This window comes from Capra hircus, chromosome 17 (assembly GCF_001704415.2).
Source record: "Capra hircus breed San Clemente chromosome 17, ASM170441v1, whole genome shotgun sequence".
NCBI lineage: Eukaryota > Metazoa > Chordata > Mammalia > Artiodactyla > Bovidae > Capra > Capra hircus.
Window position 1 is genome coordinate 18572278 of NC_030824.1, and position 19150 is coordinate 18591427.

Below are 19150 nucleotides of genomic sequence, written 5' to 3' on the forward strand. Positions count from 1 at the left end.
AGGCTGAGTTAGTGCTCCAGCAAACTCTAAAAACAACCAGCAGGCTTTTTTTCTGGAGGTACCATTATTAGGTAACAGATTTTTAACCAGCTGTCGTCATTAATCTTTCCAGTGCTCAAGTTGTTCACGGCCAGTGGGAGACACCTCGAGCTGGCTCTCAGGCTGACACCCCCCGGGCCCTGACAGCTGCCCTGCTCTCTGCTGAAACAAGACGTCCCAGACCCATCTGTACGCATGGGGCCCCCAACCCAGACTGGTCCTTCTCAAAGATATGCTGGTTCCTTCTGGTGGGAAATTCATTTTGATTTGAATCTTTTCTCTCTAAATAAAATTCAGTAGAACATTATTTTTAATACAAAGATACAGAACGGAAGAAATCTCAGCCTTTGTACTTCCTACTAGGAACGTTCAGGTTGCATTAAGACTTTAAACACAGCAGGCTTAGGGATTAGGTGATAAAAAGGTCGGCATGCATTCAGCCAGGTTAACCTCATTCCCTTTAACTGCGCTGTATTTCACCAAAGTTGCATGCAATTTGAGTTTAGGCTTAAATACTAAAGGTTATCAGAACGCCCAAATTCATCTTCCATTCAGTGAAAAGATGTTCCCAGTGATGCACTCACTTTATCAGTTTTCCAATTAAAGACAGCCTCTCAGGAGGAGCCTGTAACCCAAGCCTACACTATCCCAGAGGAGACTTGCTAACGCAACCCAATGTGGCTTGATTTAACTTAAGTACTCCTTGAGTTTTTATGAAAAACTCAACAGCTGCTGAGTTGGACTGTTTAACATGCTAACAAAATTAAGAACCTGAAAAAAAACAAAAAATACAGTTAAAGAACTGGAGAACATTCTGAAACTGTTCTAAAATACAACAGTCTCGTGGGCTGTGTGAAACCATCTCCAAGACTACAGCCTACTCGGGAAAGGACATTTGCCAGCTGCTTATCAATGTTCCACCAAAACAACCACTCAAACAGAATGTATTAGACTAAAAAAGACAGCTATACCAAAATCCTTCTTGCTGACAGAAACTTGCTGTCCTTAGAAAGCAGCAGACGAGGGATGCAGACTCGACCAACCCTTTCCACATGGAGCTGGCTCGCATCTTAAAACTGAGTGTTACTCTAAGTGCAAAACTGAACACAGAAATGCAAAAAACTAGGCTTGAAAGTAAACGGACCAGCTCCAGGGAAGAAGTCGGTGGTCTCCGAGACACACAATTTGATTGTTCTCTACTTCTGGCAGGCACAACACACCAGGGTGTTCTGTTGGGCTTTTTTTTTTTTTCCCCAGAAGACTTACTTCCTAATATTTAGAGGAAACTAAACAGGATCTCCCCACTCCCTGGACTTGCGTGGACAGCTGTGCCAATAATAGCCGCTACCCTCCTGGTGTCATGGGCCTTGTATCCTGGGGACTCAGGGTGGAGACAAAGAGGGCTGAAGAGCAGAGGCAAGATGGGACCCAAACAGACCACGATGTGACCTGTCTCCATCCCTCAACTCCTAAAAGCAAGGGGCTTGTCACACCTGCACCTACCCTACTCCTACGGAATCAGAACCCCACCACAGGTGAACCAGGAAAGCAGAGAAGCCCTCATTTCATACTATCAGAACCAGTCAGCTCAGCTGCTGGTTAACTGAGCAGTTTGGTTAAAGTGGTAACTCACTAAACACTTAGAATTTTACAGATCTTATCCGTGTTTTTCATTTAAGGCAAAGGTCTTTTCTTAGAGATAAGGTCCACCAGCTCAAGTTTCAGAAGTTCCTCATTCAGACCACAGCCCCTCTGTGGGGAACTTAAAACAAGACACTGGACAAGCAAGATGAGAGCAGAGTCCTTCTGGAATCTTCAATTTCCCCCCAGCAAGTCCATAACTAATTCATTAGCTTGGTTTTTTTTCCTCTAATGAATCACCTGTTAGCCCTCAGCTTACAGTTTTGTTTTTTTTTTAAGATTTTTCTGATGTGGACCATTTAAAGCCTTTATTGAATTTGTTACAACAGTGTTTCTATTTTATGTTTTTTGCTTTTTGGCCAGGGAGGCATGTGGGAGCTTAGCTCGCTGACTAGGGATTGAACCCTCATGCCCTCTACTGGAAGGCAAAGTCTCAACCCTTGGACGGCCAGGGAAGTCCCAGCGATACACGGTTCATCAGTTGCCATGGTATTTAATGAAATCATGTAATTACTATAACAAATAAAATCAGAGTGAACACGTCTGAGAGCCAACACACTTGACTCTGGGTGATTACTCGGTGTGGGAGCCGAAATGCCCGGGGGATCTGACCATGACGGAGGGGGGTGGGGCGGGGAGGAATCAATCACTGTATCTGATAAAGGGCCTGTATCTGATAAAGGGCCTGGCGAGCGCCAATTACTGGAACACTTTAGTTAAGTGGAGGGAGGTCAACTAATAGCTTCTATTGTAATTTTAAAATCCAAATCCCTCCTCCCCTTCCCAAAAGAAAGCAGTCTGTGGAAGACAGAACTTCTAAACTTTGCTTTTCTCATTAGTAGCTCCTTGCCAGCACAACCAACCAAAGCGTTCACTTGTTTAGTGAGAGCTTCGGGGTTTTCCCCTCTTCGTCTCCTCTTAACCACAATCTACAAGAAAAGTATGCATGAGAATACTCTGGAATCGTCTTTACACAGGTGCAAGTGAGAAAACGCCTCTCCAGGAAGATCTGGGTGTGTATTAAGACTACATCTTTAGAAGACGTTGCTTTTACATGTAAAATATATCATGAGATGAACTTTCCAACACCTGACTCAAAAATTCAGTTTAATAGATAAGGTTTACTCTCACATGACTGAAATTATTCATCTTCTGTTCAGTATGAGAAAATGCTATTCTAACAAGTTTTTTTTTCTAGTCTGTGGGTAGAGAAAGGGATTAGTCAAAGGAGAATCAGTTACTCTAAGTTATTCTACTTAAATTTCATACACACACACACACACAAAAACTGCAATTATAACTGATACAGGGAATAAAATTTCTAACTAAAAGAATCACCAGGTACTTAATAATTTTTTGAAAATAAGTCATTCTTAAGTATTGATATTTTAACAGATTTATGTTCAAAGATGTTAACTGCAATATAAATTATAAAAGCAAAAAAAAAGAAACAGTACCTAAGGGACTAGTCACATAAATTGTAGCATCAGTTCAGTCGCTCAAGTCATGTCCGACTCTTTTTGACCCCATAGAATGCAGCACGCCAGGCCTCCCTGATCATCACCAACTCCCAGAGTTTACTCAAACTCATGTCCATTGAGTCGGTGATGCCATCCAATCATCTCGTCCTGTCATCCCTTCTGCTCCCACCCTCAATCTTTCCCAGCATCAGGGTCTTTTCAAATGCATCAATTCTTCCCATCCATCAGGTGGCCAAAGTATTGGAATTTCAGCTTCAGCGTCAGTCCTTCCAATGAATATTCAGGACTGATTTACTTTAGGATGGACTGGCTGGATCTCCTTGAGGTCCAAGTTGCAGCATACCCACATGATTAAAATATAAGTCGCTAAAAATGTCATGTAAGAATCTTCTGACAAAAAATAAGAAAGTGCTCAGAGCATAACTTCACAGATAAAAAACAAGACAAAAACTCTACAAGCAAAATTATCCCAGTGGCAGAAAACAAAGAAAACATATAAACTGTTTAACAGTGTTTATCTCTGAGTGGTGTGTATCACACGTGACTACCTATTTCTTCTTCATAGTTCTGTATTTTTTAGTTTTTCTATAATATAAATGTTAAAATGCAATTTTTAAAGGTTTGATCAATTGGGATCAGAAATTTTACACACTATATATACTTCCTTGCCTTTTCAAACAGAGCGATGAAAACAGGACAGCCTTTGATGGCACAGAATTGTCAGTATCAAGTAGCCACAGTGCCCTCTGTGATAAAAACATGCTCCTGGGCCACGAAAGCAGATGGCTGCATTTATGACCTTAAATAAGCAGTTGCCGAAGTATGCCCCAGGGGACCTAGCCCTAACAGACTGATTAAGTGTGGGAAATATTGCAATACATACTATTAATAGCTGTAAGAGAGAAACCAGACAAAGCAAAGCAAAAATAAAACCCCTCTTATTTAACCAGATTCCCCAAATTTCTCCACCATGGAAACTTTTTAACGTAATCACCATCAAAAGCCACGGAATTAGGCAAACCCTACCCTAAATCAAACAGCCCCAACCACTTCATTAACAACTGCTGAAGCTTTATTTACTGGGCATTTATTAAACTGTCATGCACCGTGCTCCACAGTTTACAAACACTGTCTTATTTAATTCTCCAAATGTCTCTTAAGGATGATATCTTAATTCTCCCATTTTAAAGATGGGGAAGGCAATACTTAGGAAGGTTCATCCGTGTCCAAAGTCTCCTAGCAACCCAAATCCTGTCTTAACCACTATGCTTAACAGCTGATCTTCCATTTTTGGAGCAGCTTCATTTCTTTCTTGATGGTGTATGATCAGCTCTACTAGTTATCTCCTACACCCTGGAAAAAATCTGCCACTGACAAGCCAGAGGACCAAGCGTGTCGTTATCTGAGTTGTGTGCAAAGCAAGACTCAGCAGACTGGGCACTGAGTTCAGTGTAAGACTCCCCGCTAAGAGATTCTGGCTCACTGAAAAAAATTTTTTTCTTCCATCTTCTTTCAGCCTTCTGATTGATCTCTCTGCTTTCTGGTCTTACCCCCTCAAATCCATCCTCCTCTGGCTGCCTGAATCATTTGTATGAATCACCAAGTGTGACTGCACCACTCCCAGGCTTAAAACCTTCCCTGTGACTGGAAGGTGAAGCCCAAGCCCTCTCCACAAGCGTGGGACCGTCTGGTTTCTGCCGGCCTCTCTGACCCCGTCCCCTCACGCCCTGCCCTGGTCCCTCCAGCAAGGCCTGCAACAGTCCTGTGCACACGCTGTTTCTTTCCTCTGTGTCTCCGCTTGTGGGGCCCGGAAACCCTTCTCCCTCCTTACCTGGCTAATGCACCCTTGCAATCACAGCTCCTGAGTCATCTCCTCCAGGAAACACTCCTGCCGGTCACCCCGAGCCCTGCAAAGGTCTCCGGGTCTCCCTCCCACTAGGGTGTGCCCTCACCCCTACTGCATCCCGGGTACATTGGGATCGGCTTACGTGCACCAGCGCGATCCCCAAAGATGAAAATTCTGTGGCTTAGCAGTTTCATTTCCCCAAGGTGCTCCATGAAGGTTGAGTAAACGCATAAACTTCCTCAACCTCAGCTGTGCTCGCGTTAACGAAAGCCGCTTTCTGATGGCAAACGTTAATTAGCACTTACTCTGTCCCTCTGCCAACCCTGGCCCTGGGCTATGGTATGAAAATAACCTCAGGGCACCATTAGCTAACCTTGGAGACAATAGAAAATTTGATTGGAAAGGAACATTAACTATGGCACTGCTTGTAACGTAACAACCACGTGAATATCTGCTTTTCACATACACTCTGGTATAATGGAGCGTGTTGCTCAGTTTAAAAGCTTTCCCCCGGTGCACTGCGAGGCAACCTACTGACAAGAGCGCTCCACCCATGGCTCTCCTTTCCCTCTTCCCTATGAAGAAACTCAGAATTCTCCTCCGTCTTCATGCCATTGGGTAGGATGGCTTTCCTGAATGATGATGGGATGTGAAAACCCCCTGGAGCTGAGGAAGGAGATAAACCAGCTAGCGTGTTCTGAGCCTCAGCAATCACACGCGTGAGCAGAGGCTGACGCACGGGTCGTTACAGACACCGGGCACTGCAGCCTGGCATGGCCCCCCGAGCGACAACCTGCCAAATGCTGTGACAGAAGCCGAATCTACGACCGAGCTGGCTGCGCTCAAGAGCACCTCGACTGCACGTGTCCTGAGGTTCCTCTGGACCAGTGTGTACAGCACAGGCAGCGCAAAAGGAGGCTGACTTGTCTGTAAAGTCGAGTCATCAGACCCGTTTCTCCTCGCGCCTCCACGGCACCCGTTTCCTTCTCCCAACCCACCGACGATAAGCCCACCGGCCTTTTAAACTTTTATGTTCCCCTTGATTTCAACAAGTGCTTGGAAGAGGTTACTTTGCTCTCAAATTTGTATCTCTAAGCAAACCATCCCTGAGCTCCAGAACCGCACAGTCAACTGCCCACTGCACGAGGCCACACAACTGCCCTGCCTGTCCCCTATGCTGGGCTCCCGCGGCCCCAGGGACCACCCCCCCTCCTCCAGCCTCGCTCTGGGCCCTCCTTTTACTCGCTTTCACTTAAAGACCAGCTAGCTCCACTCACTCAGGAGCACTAACTGGGCACAGCCTATGTGCCAGGCCTGTGCTAGGGTGCCCAGGACACAAAGAATGGAGCCCCTGTGCCAGGCGGGGACACAGGGAAGCAAGTGACTTATCAAATGTGTGTCAAGTGCCACCAAGGAGACACAAAAGAGGCTACGGGGCCGTGTGTCTGTGACTGAGCGGGAAGAGCGTTTGGAAGGCAAAGCTGATGGGGCCCCTCAGTGGGCAGCTCCACGAGGGTGGGAAGGGGTTCGGAAAACTGGTCTGCATCTCCCCGCCAGAACTCTGGCTCGAATCCTAACCTCTTCTCGCCTGGTCTTCCGGAACCCCCCTCGCCAATCCAGCCCACACTGCAGCCAACACGGCCTTCCTGAAGCGCTCCTCCGATCACGCCGCTGCCCCGCTCCCAAGTCATGGAAACTCAGTGCTTCCAAGTGGGTCGCCACCCAGCTCCTGCCCAGGCTCTCGGCCTCGTCAGCTTTATTTCTTGTCACTTCCCTTCACACTAGCAAACCTGACCTGGTAACTCACGAGTCATGAAATCTACCCTGAGCTTTCCTGCTCGGTGCCAGGCTCAGCCACCTTCCTGAGCCCTGACTTCTGTCAAAATACAATTTAGAGAAATAAACACCTAATTCAAGACAGTGGCTCCCTGGCTGGGGGTTGGCGATCACGCTCAGGATGGAGCACGGAGGTTTGCTCTGGCTCAGTCGCATTTTCCTCCTGAGCTGCTGGCAGGTACACAGATGTTCCTTGTGTCATTCCACACCCTTATAGGAATTACCTCATTTATTTTCTTAAAGCTTACCCGCCTATCAAAGTCCATCTCTTGCAGTAGGAACCTAATCTAGCCAGAAAGTCCCTCTTCATCTGACATTCAATGTTATTTACAATTCATGTCTGGCCTTTCTCTTATTCTTCCTCTAAAAAAAATAAACAAACGACTGTGGTAAAATATACACAACACGGACCTTTCCTGGTGGCTGAGCGGTGAAGAACCAGCCTGCCAATGCAGGAGATGTGGGTTTGATGTCTGGGTTGGGAAGATCCCCTGGAGAAGGGAATGGCAACCCACTCCAGTGTGCTTGCCTGGAGAATCCCATGGACAGAGGAGCCTGGTGGGCTACAGCCCATGGGGTCACAGAGAGTCATACAGGACTTTCCGACTGAAACAACAGCATACACAACACCATTTCAACTGTGGGAGCCTGCCGGGCGGCCACACCATCACCTGTCTCATCTCCCCAAACTGAAGCCCCCCCATTCTCTCTTGCTGTAGATGTCTGTGCACTGAATCTCCCTAAGTTATAGTACAGAGATTATACACTATCCATGTTTCTGCCCTTTACAGTGCCTCACACAGCGAGTGCTCCACAGACATGGACCTGACACGGGATCGTCTTGAGATGGCAGCCAGGACATCATGCCTTTTAGTTTTAGCAGTAACAGCCAATAACAACAGCTTACTCAGTGTTCACTCTGTTCCAGGTTCCATGATAAGTATCCTAACAACTTCTCTGATTTAGCCCACCTGCAACCCTATGGAGGCGCTTGCTGTTATTATCCGCTTTATTTTCAACGAGGAAACTGCAACTGGAAAAAGACTGAATACTTGCCAAAGGTCACATCACTGGTAACAAAAGCCAGTTCTGTACTGCACCGCCCCCACTGCGCTTTTAATCAATAGAGAGGAAGTAGACAGCAATTAAGTAAAATAAGGGATCGGATTTCACGTAAGCCAGCCTAAACAATTCTGAAAATCTCTCCAAAGAAAGGCAGCCACCCTCTACCAACTTCACCTGCTATGCCACTTAGCCTCACAAGAACCCTAAAAGGCAGGCTTGGCCACTGTCCTCACTTTCCCGGGGACGCACTGAGCTGGAAAACAATGAAATAAGTCACTAAAGTCGCAGCTATAGTCTGTCCACGAAAGCTAGATGCTTTCTTTGAAAAAGAAAAAAAAGTCAGCCAGTACTGGATTCCAGAAAATATTCTGGGACAGAGTAATGTTTTCCTCAAGAGTTAAAGTCATAGGTCCATGGAAGAGAAGATTTAAACATAAAAGCTGAAGCCTGTATATATATATACAATAATGACTGGATGACAGGAACAGAAACATACTCCAGTAGTAGACACTCAAAAGGGTTTCACATCTCAGCTTCTAAAAACCAGTCCCACCAGCGTTCAGAGCTTGTTTGAGGAAGCAGTCCCTGGTCGTACGCTTCAAAGAGCCATTATGATTCATGCGGTAGCTTCGCAGCCCCACACAAATCACCCCAGAACACGCCTTAGGGAAACAGCTTCTTCCAGACCAGGCTCTTGAGTTTCCACAGAACTGTTTCTCAGATCCTCAGAGTTTTTGCGTGTGGGCAGTTTCACCTGCCACAGGAGCAGAGTTCCTGAGTTTGAAGTCTTAGTGAATCCTCAGCTAACACCAACTCGTCAGCATTTCCTCCGAAAGCACACTGGGAAGAATGACCCAAGAGGTCCGGTTTAGCTGCCTAATCCCCTGAGCGATGGTTCCTTTTAAGGGAGTGCCCTGCAAGTCCAATGGGGTTAATGTGGACAGATAGACAAAGGCCCATTCCACTGCCAAGCAAAAATAACTTGACATAAAAATAAAAACGTGTGCATAAGAAGTATCAGCCCAGAGCAAAAGGAAAGAGCTGCCGATCAGTAGGAACACACTACATTTTAGAGAACTGCACGCAGACAAGAGGAACAGGAAAAGAGAAACCCACGGGCAGGGAAAATGAGAATGTCTGCCGCTCCAACACAATTTGCCTCTAGTTTCCAGCTGGACTACAGCTCAGAGGCCACAATTAAAACAATGTGAGTGAAGCGCAATACACAGCTGTATTTAAACCCAACAGTGAACGCCTTCAAAACCTAGCCACACTCTCCAGTCGCCACAAAACAGCCCCTCAGGCTTGAAGAAGCCTTACTCTACAATTTAAAACACTTCCTTCTGCCAATTAAAAAAAAAAAAAAAAAAAAAGGCCTTGGTTTAGGGTAAGAGATCTGCGCCTGAAAGTCCTATTCTATTTACTGTCTCATTCTAGTGCTACTGAGACAATCACTAACCACAGAAAGCTAGAAAAAAATTTTAGGCTAATAGCAAATAAAAATCTACTTTAGATTTTTGAAATAAGACCCTATTATCCGGTTGGGATGACCTTATATGCATGATTGCTGGTAATTGTTCCAAAAAGAGAACTACAAATTACTAATGCAATTACTCTTTATTGAACACTATTAATACATACCATGTTAAAGACCTAACCCTGGAAAAGGAAATGGCAACCGACTCCAGTATTCCTGCCTGGAAAATTCCATGAACAGAGGAGACTGGTGGGTTACAGTTCACGGGGTCCCAAAGAATTGGACATGACTAAGCACTCACACAAGGACCTAACACACACTCTCTAATATAATCCCCAAGTCAACTCTAAGAAGTATTTTCATCGAACTTGGTGGTCGATGGTCCAGTGGTTAAGAATCCGTCTCACCAATGCAGGGGATACAAGTTCGATCCCTGGTCCAGAAAGATGCCACAGGGTGTCTGAGCCCTTGTGCCATAACTATCGAAGCCCGAGTGCCCTAAAGTCTGTGCCCCATGAGAGAAGCATGTGGGCAGTTTCTCTGCAATGAGAACTCCAATCACTGCAACTAGAACAGCCCCCGCTCACAACTAGAGAAAACCCACATGTGTAAACCAAGACCCAGCACGGCCAAAAATAAAACCAAGAAGTATGTTTTTTTTCCCACATTATCTTTCCCCAGCGGCGGCTCACAGAGGTGAGGTGACCTGCCTGCAGTCACACAGCTGGGCAGTGGCCAGGCCTGGCCCAGAATGTATAATTCCAGAGCCCAAACGTTCTTTAACACCAGATCATAAACACGCCATCTGGTCAAAGCTATTTCACAAATATTTCCTTCTGTCTCACAGCCACCCCCAAATAAACCAACACGCAACATTAGGAGCTGAGTGAAACTACCAGGGCCAGAATGTTGGTTGTTCACATCACAGCCCTTTCCTCAGAAACGCACCACACACACCCAGGGCAACCTTTCGAAGGGTCACCATGGCTGGGTGAGCTGTCTGGCTAAGGCAGTCTGGTTTTCACGTTCAATTTCCTTGTTTTAATAAAAGCACTATACCCTGAAGAACAAACCTCTGCTGAGTAATTTAACTTAATCACATGGCCTAATCAAGAGAGGTTGGTCCTCAGTATTTGTATGAGGTACTCTGGGATGAAGATCACCTGTACTAAAAAAAAAAAACAAAAAAACACCTGCTAGATTAATCTGCCTTTCCCTTTAAATAGTAACCTACGGTGTGTCTCAGATAGAGGAAACAGGTAAAGCTGTCCTAACAGCCTGAGTCAGCAGACTGACTTGACTCCACAATCTTCCCTCCACTAAAAGGCACTTTACTTCGATTAATGTTCTACTAATATAACTACAGTACTCTGTCCTGAAACTGGGGAGTCACATATAATAAAATTAACTTGTAGGCAGTGTTACACATTAGAAATACATACCTATCATTTTATTATTAAACTAGAAAGATGCCTGCAGGCAGTCAACAAAAGGTCTCCCGGCAACTGACAAGCAGAGTTAACTAAGCAAAGATTTTCTTTCTTTGTAGACATGAAACTCTCATTCAGTCAAGAAAGATGGATTTTGTCACTTATTCTTCTCTTAAAAGGAAAGCGCCACATGGAGACCATAAATGGGGTGAATTGCATCTCAGAGCAATGTTATATGTGCCAAGTTACAAAGCCTGTGAATACAAGGGGTGGATTAATGGAAAGACTGATACCATCTTACTACAGTGGCCTCTCTGTAGCTCCGGACAATGATCTGTTGAGGGTTTTCCAGTGATTTTGAATGTGCAACCTCCATACAAGCCCCCTTTTAAGGGGGCTGGCTCAGTGCTGAACAGTCAATCCTTTTGCAGAAAGCAAGCCAAAAGCCCCCACACAAGCTTCTGGGTGAGAAGCTTGGCCCTGTAGGCGTGGGAAGGCTCAGACTTCGGAGACAAAGGAGTAAAAGCAGGAGGTGGGCTGGGGGGAGCTGGCTGGGCCTGGGTCTAGCAGCCTGGAGAAGACCCAGACTCACAGGGCTGGACTTTCGGGGAAAGAGTTCAAAAGGGCTGGGGGAAAAGGACAGAAGAAAGCACACCAGGAGTGAAGTCAGTTACCCCTGAGAACAAACCCTGCTACAAGGGATGGAGTGAGATCTCCAGAAACAGCAGTGGGCACACCTTGCAGAGACGGGGCAGTCTGTCTACTATCAGAGGTGGGGGTGGGTTGTCAGCCCCTGACCTCCAGTTTGTCTCCTAAAACACAACTTGGCCCCAGCGAGGAAGGACACTATGGGGCAGAGCCACCATACTAGAATTACCACATTCCCTTCTTCTGCGGAGGGGGGCATGGCATCCTTCTGCCAACCCACAAGACCGGAGGTGAGCCCCCTGGGACAACACCAGCAAGACGCCTTCCAAACGAAGTCAGACCCGGAACAGGCCCTCTGACCCTAAGGATCCCTCAGATAAACGGCCAAATCAGATCTTAACCTAGGTAAGTCTGCTGCCTCGTGTCTCCCAGCCTTGGAGACCCCTCCCCACCCCTAAGGCCCATCTCAAAACCACCTCTCAGATTTAACTACAGACACTGCCCCCAAATCCATCTCGGAACCCCCGATCCTTTCCCATGATTCCTATCTAGCTAATCCACTCAGCCCCTCAAAGCCTATCCTCAGATCCCAGTAACTATTTCCCTGTACCCGTCAACCCTCCCCTCAACCCCAATCCCTGCCCAGACCTAAACCTCAACTCCTCAGTCCGGTCTCAGGCATCCCCAATCCTCGACTACCGTCCCCTCGACCCATTCCAACCCAGTCTCGGTCCCTCAATTCCCTCCTCGCCGCCCCAAACTCGGCCACAGCCCTCCACGATCCCGAACGCCCCTTCCAGGCTCCCTAATCCGCATTCCACTCCGCCTCAGGACCCCTCCAGCCCCCTCAAGCTCTGTCCACCCAAGACGCTTTTCCCAGCTCCGCCCCAGCCTCGGTCCCCTCATCCCCAACCCCACCTCAAGCCCCCCCCTCCCCAATTTCTCGTCTCAGTCTCCTCAACCCAACATGAAGCACCGCGACCGTCTCCGCCTCAGGCCACCTCCAGCCCGCCGCGGGCCCCCGGCCCCGCGCGCCCCCCTCGAGGCCCCGCAGTCGCCGCTTTGAGCTGCCGCTCGGCTCACCTCCTCCATCTTCTGCACCATCTCTGTCAGCTGCCCCTCGTCCTCCAACAGCTCGTTGAGCTGCACCAGCGACAACCCGGCGAACCGAGCTTCGCTGGCAGCGCCCGCCATCGTCCCGTCTCGGCCGCCGCCGCAGCTCTGGCCGCCTGGCTTCGCGGACCGGAAGCGCCGCCCTCAAGGCCCGCCCCCAGCGGGGGGGCACGTGACGCCAGCCGTGGGCCCTGACGTCATCGCCTCGCGGGCGGGCGGACATGACGTCGCAGTCTGGGCACTTGACAGGAAGAGTGTTAGGGGCTGGGGTTGTCTCTGGGAAGCGTGGGGGCTTCTAAGGGAAGGGACCTGGAGATAGGCTTGGGACGCACTGGTCAGCAGTAATGATGTCACTGCAGCATGACATCAGGAGGGTGTGCCATGATGTCAGAAGAGCCTTTTCCTCAAGGAAAAGAAATGCCTAGATGTGAAGAAAGCAGGCAGTAGGACGGAAGTTCGTGCAGCCTAAGCCCAGCCTGACCGAGGGAACCCCAAAGAAGGGGATTTATGGGAAAACAACTTTAGATGCCTTTGTTTTTTCGTAATTGTGGAACTGCCAATTCATTCATTTGACAAAATTGAGACCTACTATGTGGACTAGGAATTGGGTATATCAGTTCAGTTGCTCAGTCGTGTCCCACTCTTTGCGACCCCATGAATTGCAGCACGCCAGGCCTCCCTGTCCATCACCAACTCCCGGAGTTCACCCAAACTCATGTCCATCGAGTCGGTGATGCCATCCAGCCATTTCATCCTCTGTCATCCCCTTCTCTTCCTGCCCCCAATCCCTCCCAGTATCAGAGTCTTTTCCAATGGGTCAACTCTTCTCATGAGGTGGCCAAAGTACTGGAGTTTCAGCTTCAGCATCATTCCCTCCAAAGAAATCCCAGGGTTGATCTCCTTCAGAATGGACTGATTGGATCTCCTTGCAGTCCAAGGGACTCCCAAGAGTCTTCTCCAACACCACAGTTCAAAAGCATCAATTCTTCAGCACTCAGCCTTCTTCACAGTCCAACTCTCACATCCATACATGACCAATGGACAAACCATAACCTTAACTAGACGGACCTTTGTTGGCAAAGTAATGTCTCTCCTTTTTAATATGCAGTCTAGGTTGGTCATAACTTTCCTTCCAAGGAGTAAGGGTCTTTTACTTTCATTGTTGCAATCACCATCTTCAGTGATTTTGGAGCCCCCCCAAAATAAAGCCTGACACTGTTTCCACTGTTTCCCCATCTATTTCCCATGAAGTGATGGGACCAGATGCCATGATCTTAGTTTTCTGAATGTTGAGCTTTAAGCCAACTTTTTCACTCTCCTCTTTCACTTTCATCAACAGGCTTTTTAGTTCCTCTTCATTTTCTGCCATAAGGGTGGTGTCATCTGCATATCTGAGGTTATTGATATTTCTCCTGGCAATCTTGATTCCAGCTTGTGCTTCCTCCAGCCCAGCATTTCTCATGATGTACTCTGCATATAAGTTAAATAAGCAGGGTGACAATATACAGCCTTAACATACTCCTTTTCCTAACTGGAACCAGTCTGTTGTTCCGTGTGCAGTTCTAACTGTTGCTTCCTGACCTGCATAATAGATTTCTCAAGAGGCGGGTCAGCGGTCTGGTATTCCCATCTCTTTCAGAATTTCCCACAGTTTATTGTGATCCACACAGTCAAAGGCTTTGGCATAGTCAATAAAGCAGAAATAGATGTTTTTCTGGAACTCTCTTGCTTTTTCCATGATCCAGTGGACGTTGGCAATTTGATCTCTGGTTCCTCTGCCTTTTCTAAAACCAGCTTGAACATCAGGAAATTCACGGTTCATGTACTACTGAAGCCTGGCTTGGAGAATTTTGAGCATTACTTTACTAGCGTGTGAGATGAGTGCAGTTGTGTGATAGTTTGAGCATTCTTTGGCATTGCCTTTCTTTGGGAGTGGAATGAAAACTGACCTTTTCCAGTCCTGTGGCCACTGCTGAGTTTTCCAAATTTGCTGGCATATTGAGTGCAGCACTTTCACAGCATCATCCTCCAGGATTTGAAATAGCTCAACTGGAATTCCATCACTTCCACTAGCTTTGTTTGTAGTGATGCTTTCTAAGGCCCACTTGACTTCACATTCCAGGATGTCTGGCTCTAATTGGGTATATAGTTCTGAATAAAATAAAAAAGACCCCTGCTTACATGGAGCTAACAGACAGGGAGGCAAACCAAAAATAAACGAAATGATTACAGATTGGGAGCGTGCAAAGAAGGAGATGAATGTTGAACTAAAGAGAGTAATGGGGATACCTTTAAAGAGAGTAATGAAAGGTGGTCCTCTTGGAGAAGATGACATCTGAGGAGATCTGAAGGAGAGAAGGGCAGAACCACCCACCATTCCTTTAGGAAGCCCCAGGCTGCAAGACCAGCATGTACGAAAGCCCCAAGTCAGTTCTAGCTTGCTACATTCAAGGAAGGGCAGAAAACCAGTATGATTGGAGCATCAGAGCAGGGACCCACATTATTGCCGTTTGCCTCAACTCAGAGGAAGGCACCTAGACATTTAGTTGGGCCAAGCTGTGCTCTTTCAGAGATATTATCGCCGGTGCCATTGTGGGGTCTCCCCACTCCTAGAAGCGTTTCAAGATCCAGGAATTCTGGGAACTTGTTATCCTGCTTTGGAATCTTCCACGGTTCTAGCTGGAAGAAACCAACATCTGAGGATAACCACAACAGCTTCCTAATTTTACACATAAGGAAACTGAGGCCCTTGGAGGAGGAAGTTGTCTTCTTTCAAAATCAAGTAATTGGCAGATCTCCTGGCTCCCAGACTGGCATCGGCCACGCTGGCATCCTACCACACTGACCTCGGCGCATAACTCAGCACTGAGCACAGTCCAGACATTCAGTAAACACTTGTTGGCTGACTAACGAGCTTTGTGCATGAGGCTGATGTTTCTGCTCCCCCATCCGTAGAGCATAAGGTCTGAGTTGTCTTCCCATACATTAGACTGGGCTCCAGTGACCATTCTCTTTCCTCCTAGCCCCTGTGACTAAGGGCACAGATTAGTGGGAGATGAGTAAAACTGGAGGAGGCATTTCATACTATCTGTAAACAAAAGATTTTCATTGAGTTCGAAAAGAGCCCTCGATTGTTTTCTTCCTTTGAGTTTGTCCAAAAAGGTGGCTTTAAGAAAGACCATAATAAAGAAGGCGGCGATGGAGAAAGTCAAGTTTATAACCAGAGTAGGCACTCAGTTTAGTTTCATTATTTTCCCTTTCCTCTCCAGGAAAAGTATAAACCTGCCTAAGTGAGAATAGTAGCTGTACTTCCAGGAAATCCTCACCTATGAGGCTTAAGATGATGTCCAGAAGTTTCTTAAATTCCCCACAGAAGGTAAGAACAAGGTTGGAGGTCAGAGCACTCCAGAATATAGAGGGATGAAGTAACTCATCCAAGGCACACCAAGAACAAACCTGGTCCTGAATGGCATACCTGTATACAATAGTCCCTAGAATGCTTAGTCCAAACCAGGTTCACAGTTCAGCCCTGCCTGGTCCTTATAAACTTTCTCAAACCTGCTTTCTGCCACTGACCTAGTCGAGTCACACACCACTTCCTTTGTCAAACAGAGCAAACCACAGAAAAAGTCTTGTTTTCTGCGGCTCTAAAAACTTCTCGTCGCTCTTAAAAGTGGTTGAGAGAAGAAAAGAAACATAAGAAGATCCTGGCATTGGTGTCAAACCTGTTGATTTAAATGCGTGGGTGAGCTGATACATCTCCTCCCCCCTCCTTTGTGTTAAACTGAGGTCGGGGTTTCTCTGCAAACTTACGCTTGCCTGTAGTATTTCTGGGTTAACTAAGATTTTGTACTGGCAAATCAAGGGCAATGTATGTAGGTGCCAGGGCTTCTGTCTCAATAGGAGCATTGTTACTGCCTAGAAATGGGTCTCCTGTTACATAACATGGGGAAATGGTTTGGAAGGCATACTTCCCCACTATCTGATGAAAAAAGAAAAATAAAAAAGGTTCAACTAGGTGGAGGTCACGGTCTTCTAGCCTTGAGGTTAGAATTCTTTCTGTCTGATGGAAGTAAAGAGAATTACAGATAAATATTTTCCAGTTTGAGAAGCTGGAAGAAAATCTGGACCTGATGACACCATATCCATAGCACATGCTGTCAGCTGTGTGTGGGCAGCAGAGGAATGATTCCCTAAGGCGGCAAGTGGAACAGCCCTGCTCCTCGGGACGTGTTGCTCCTCCTGAGGTCACCACCGTTGTCACTGTCATCTGCTAATATCTAAATAGTCAACATGACCTAAGTACTAGTCATCAAGAAGCGGGGGAGAAAACTCATTTTGGACAAAGTCCCTACTTTGGCGAGTGTAAGGAAGATATAAAAATAGAGAGCAGTATTTTTTTTTTAATTATATTTAAGGTTGATGTTATTTGGGTGTGTTAGGAAGGTGGAGGATGTAGAAAGCTTGGTTATTTTGACTTGAGATTTGTGTTTTCTTGGTTTGGGATTTTTCTCTTATTTTTTGCTCCCTTGTGGGGTTTATTTAATCAACTATTTCAGTTCCCCCACAAAAAAGAAGAAAAGGGAGAAAGAAAATATAACAAACCCTCATGTAACTCACCAAGTTAAGGACTAAGCATCACAGGCACAGTTAAAGCCCCTAATATCCTTTCTCCGTCTCTAGAAGGTAGCTACTGTCCTATTTATTTTACCTTACATGTATATATCCATAATCTTAATTTTAAAACATACACATTATATGTATATATGCATATATAATGGGCTTCCCAGGTGGCGCTAGTGGTAAAGAACCTGCCTGCCAATGCAGGAGACATAAGAGGTGTGGGTTCAATCCCTGGCTCAGGAAGATCCCCTGGAGGAGGGCATGGCAACCCACTCCAGTATTCTTCCTTGGAGAATTCCACAGACAGAGAAGCCTGCCAGGCTCTAGTCCATTGGGCTGCAAAGAGTCGGACACAACTGAAGCAACTTAGCCCAGCGCAGCACAGCACACATACACATTACATATACATACACACAGATCTTTCCGCTACTTGCTTTTTAGGATCAATGGTGAGTTTTTCGCTTTTCAGGTTTTTTTGTTTGTTTGTTTGGCCACACTGGATGGTTGTGGGATCTTAGTTCCCTAACCAGGGATCAAACACCAGGCCCACAGCAGTGAAAGCACGGAGTCCTAGCCACTGGACCACCACGGAATTCCCAACAGTGAATTTCTAAGATGTATCCTTGTTGATTCAGGCTTCCCAGGTGGCTCAGCGGTAAAAAAAAATCCACCTGCACTGCAGGAGATGCAGAAGAGGTAGGTTTGATCTCTGGGTTGTGAAGATCCCCTAGAGGAGGAAATGGCAACCCATTCCAGTATTCTTGCCTTAAAAAAAAAACCACCACCCACAGACAGAAAAGCCTAGCATGCTATAATCCACGGGGTCACAACAAATCGGACATGACTGAGCACACACACATCCTTGCTGGTTCATATAGTTTGAAACATTTTTTCCATAGCTGTATGGTGTGCCATTGTATACATACATGACAGTTTTTAAACTCCTTTCTTCTGTTGTTGGGGTCATAGGGTATTCATATCTTCAACATTATGGGATGTTGCTAAATTGCTTTCCAAAATCGTTGTACCCATAGTGCTTGTTTTATTGTGATCAAATATATGTAAAAGTTACCATTTTGAATATTTTAAGCGCACAGTTCAGTGGCATCAAGGACATTCACATTGTTGTGTGACCATCGCCACCATCTGTCCCCATAAGTGAAACTCTGTACCCGTGAAGTAGTAATTCCTATTTCCCCCTTCACCCTCTGGAAACCATTATTCTATTTTCTGTCTCTATGAATGTGACTCTACTAGAGGCCTCACCAAAGAAGGCAATGGCAACCCACTCCAGTACTCTTGCCTGGAAAATTCCATGGGTGGAGGAGTCTGGTGGGCTGCAGTCTATGGGGTCGCTACGAGTCGGACACGACTGAGCGACTTCACTTTCACTTTTCACTTTGATGCATTGGAGAAGGAAATGGCAACCCACTCCAGTGTTCTTGCCTGGAGAATCCCAGGGACGGGGGAGCCTGGTGGGCTGCCGTCTCTGGGGTCGCAGAGTCAGACACTGAAGTGACTTAGCAGCAGCAGCAGCAGAGGCCTCACATAAATGGAATCACATAATACTTGTCATTTTGTCTTCCCTGGTGGTCCAGTGGTTAAGACTTCTTCCTTCCAATGTAGGGGGTGCAGGTTCAATCCCTGCTCCGGGAAGCTAGGATCCCACATGCCTCTCGGCCAAATAAAAACCAAAACATAAAACAGAGGCCATATTGTAACGAATTCAAGGACTTTAAAAAAATTTGTCCTTTTGTGACATTTTACTTAAAATAATGTCTTCAGGGTTCATCCTTGTTGTAGCACGTGTCAGAACTTCATTCCTTTTAAAGGATGAATAATATTCCATTGTGTGTACCGACCACATTTTGTTTATCTGTCAATGGATATTTGGGCTGTTTCTACCTTTTCTGTTGTGAATGATGCCACTATGAACACTGGTATACGATTA

At 46.4% G+C, this 19150-nt stretch overlaps 1 protein-coding gene across 1 annotated transcript in view; it reads right to left on the minus strand.

The window, feature by feature from the left end:
* The window catches only part of VPS37B (VPS37B, ESCRT-I subunit), a 30957-nt gene extending 18229 nt beyond the window's left edge, over positions 1-12728 (minus strand). Inside the window, exon 1 of the mRNA XM_018061335.1 lies at positions 12547-12728. Within this exon, the coding sequence (XP_017916824.1) occupies positions 12547-12657 (111 nt within the window). The 5' untranslated portion in view covers positions 12658-12728. The remainder of the gene's footprint in view (positions 1-12546) is intronic.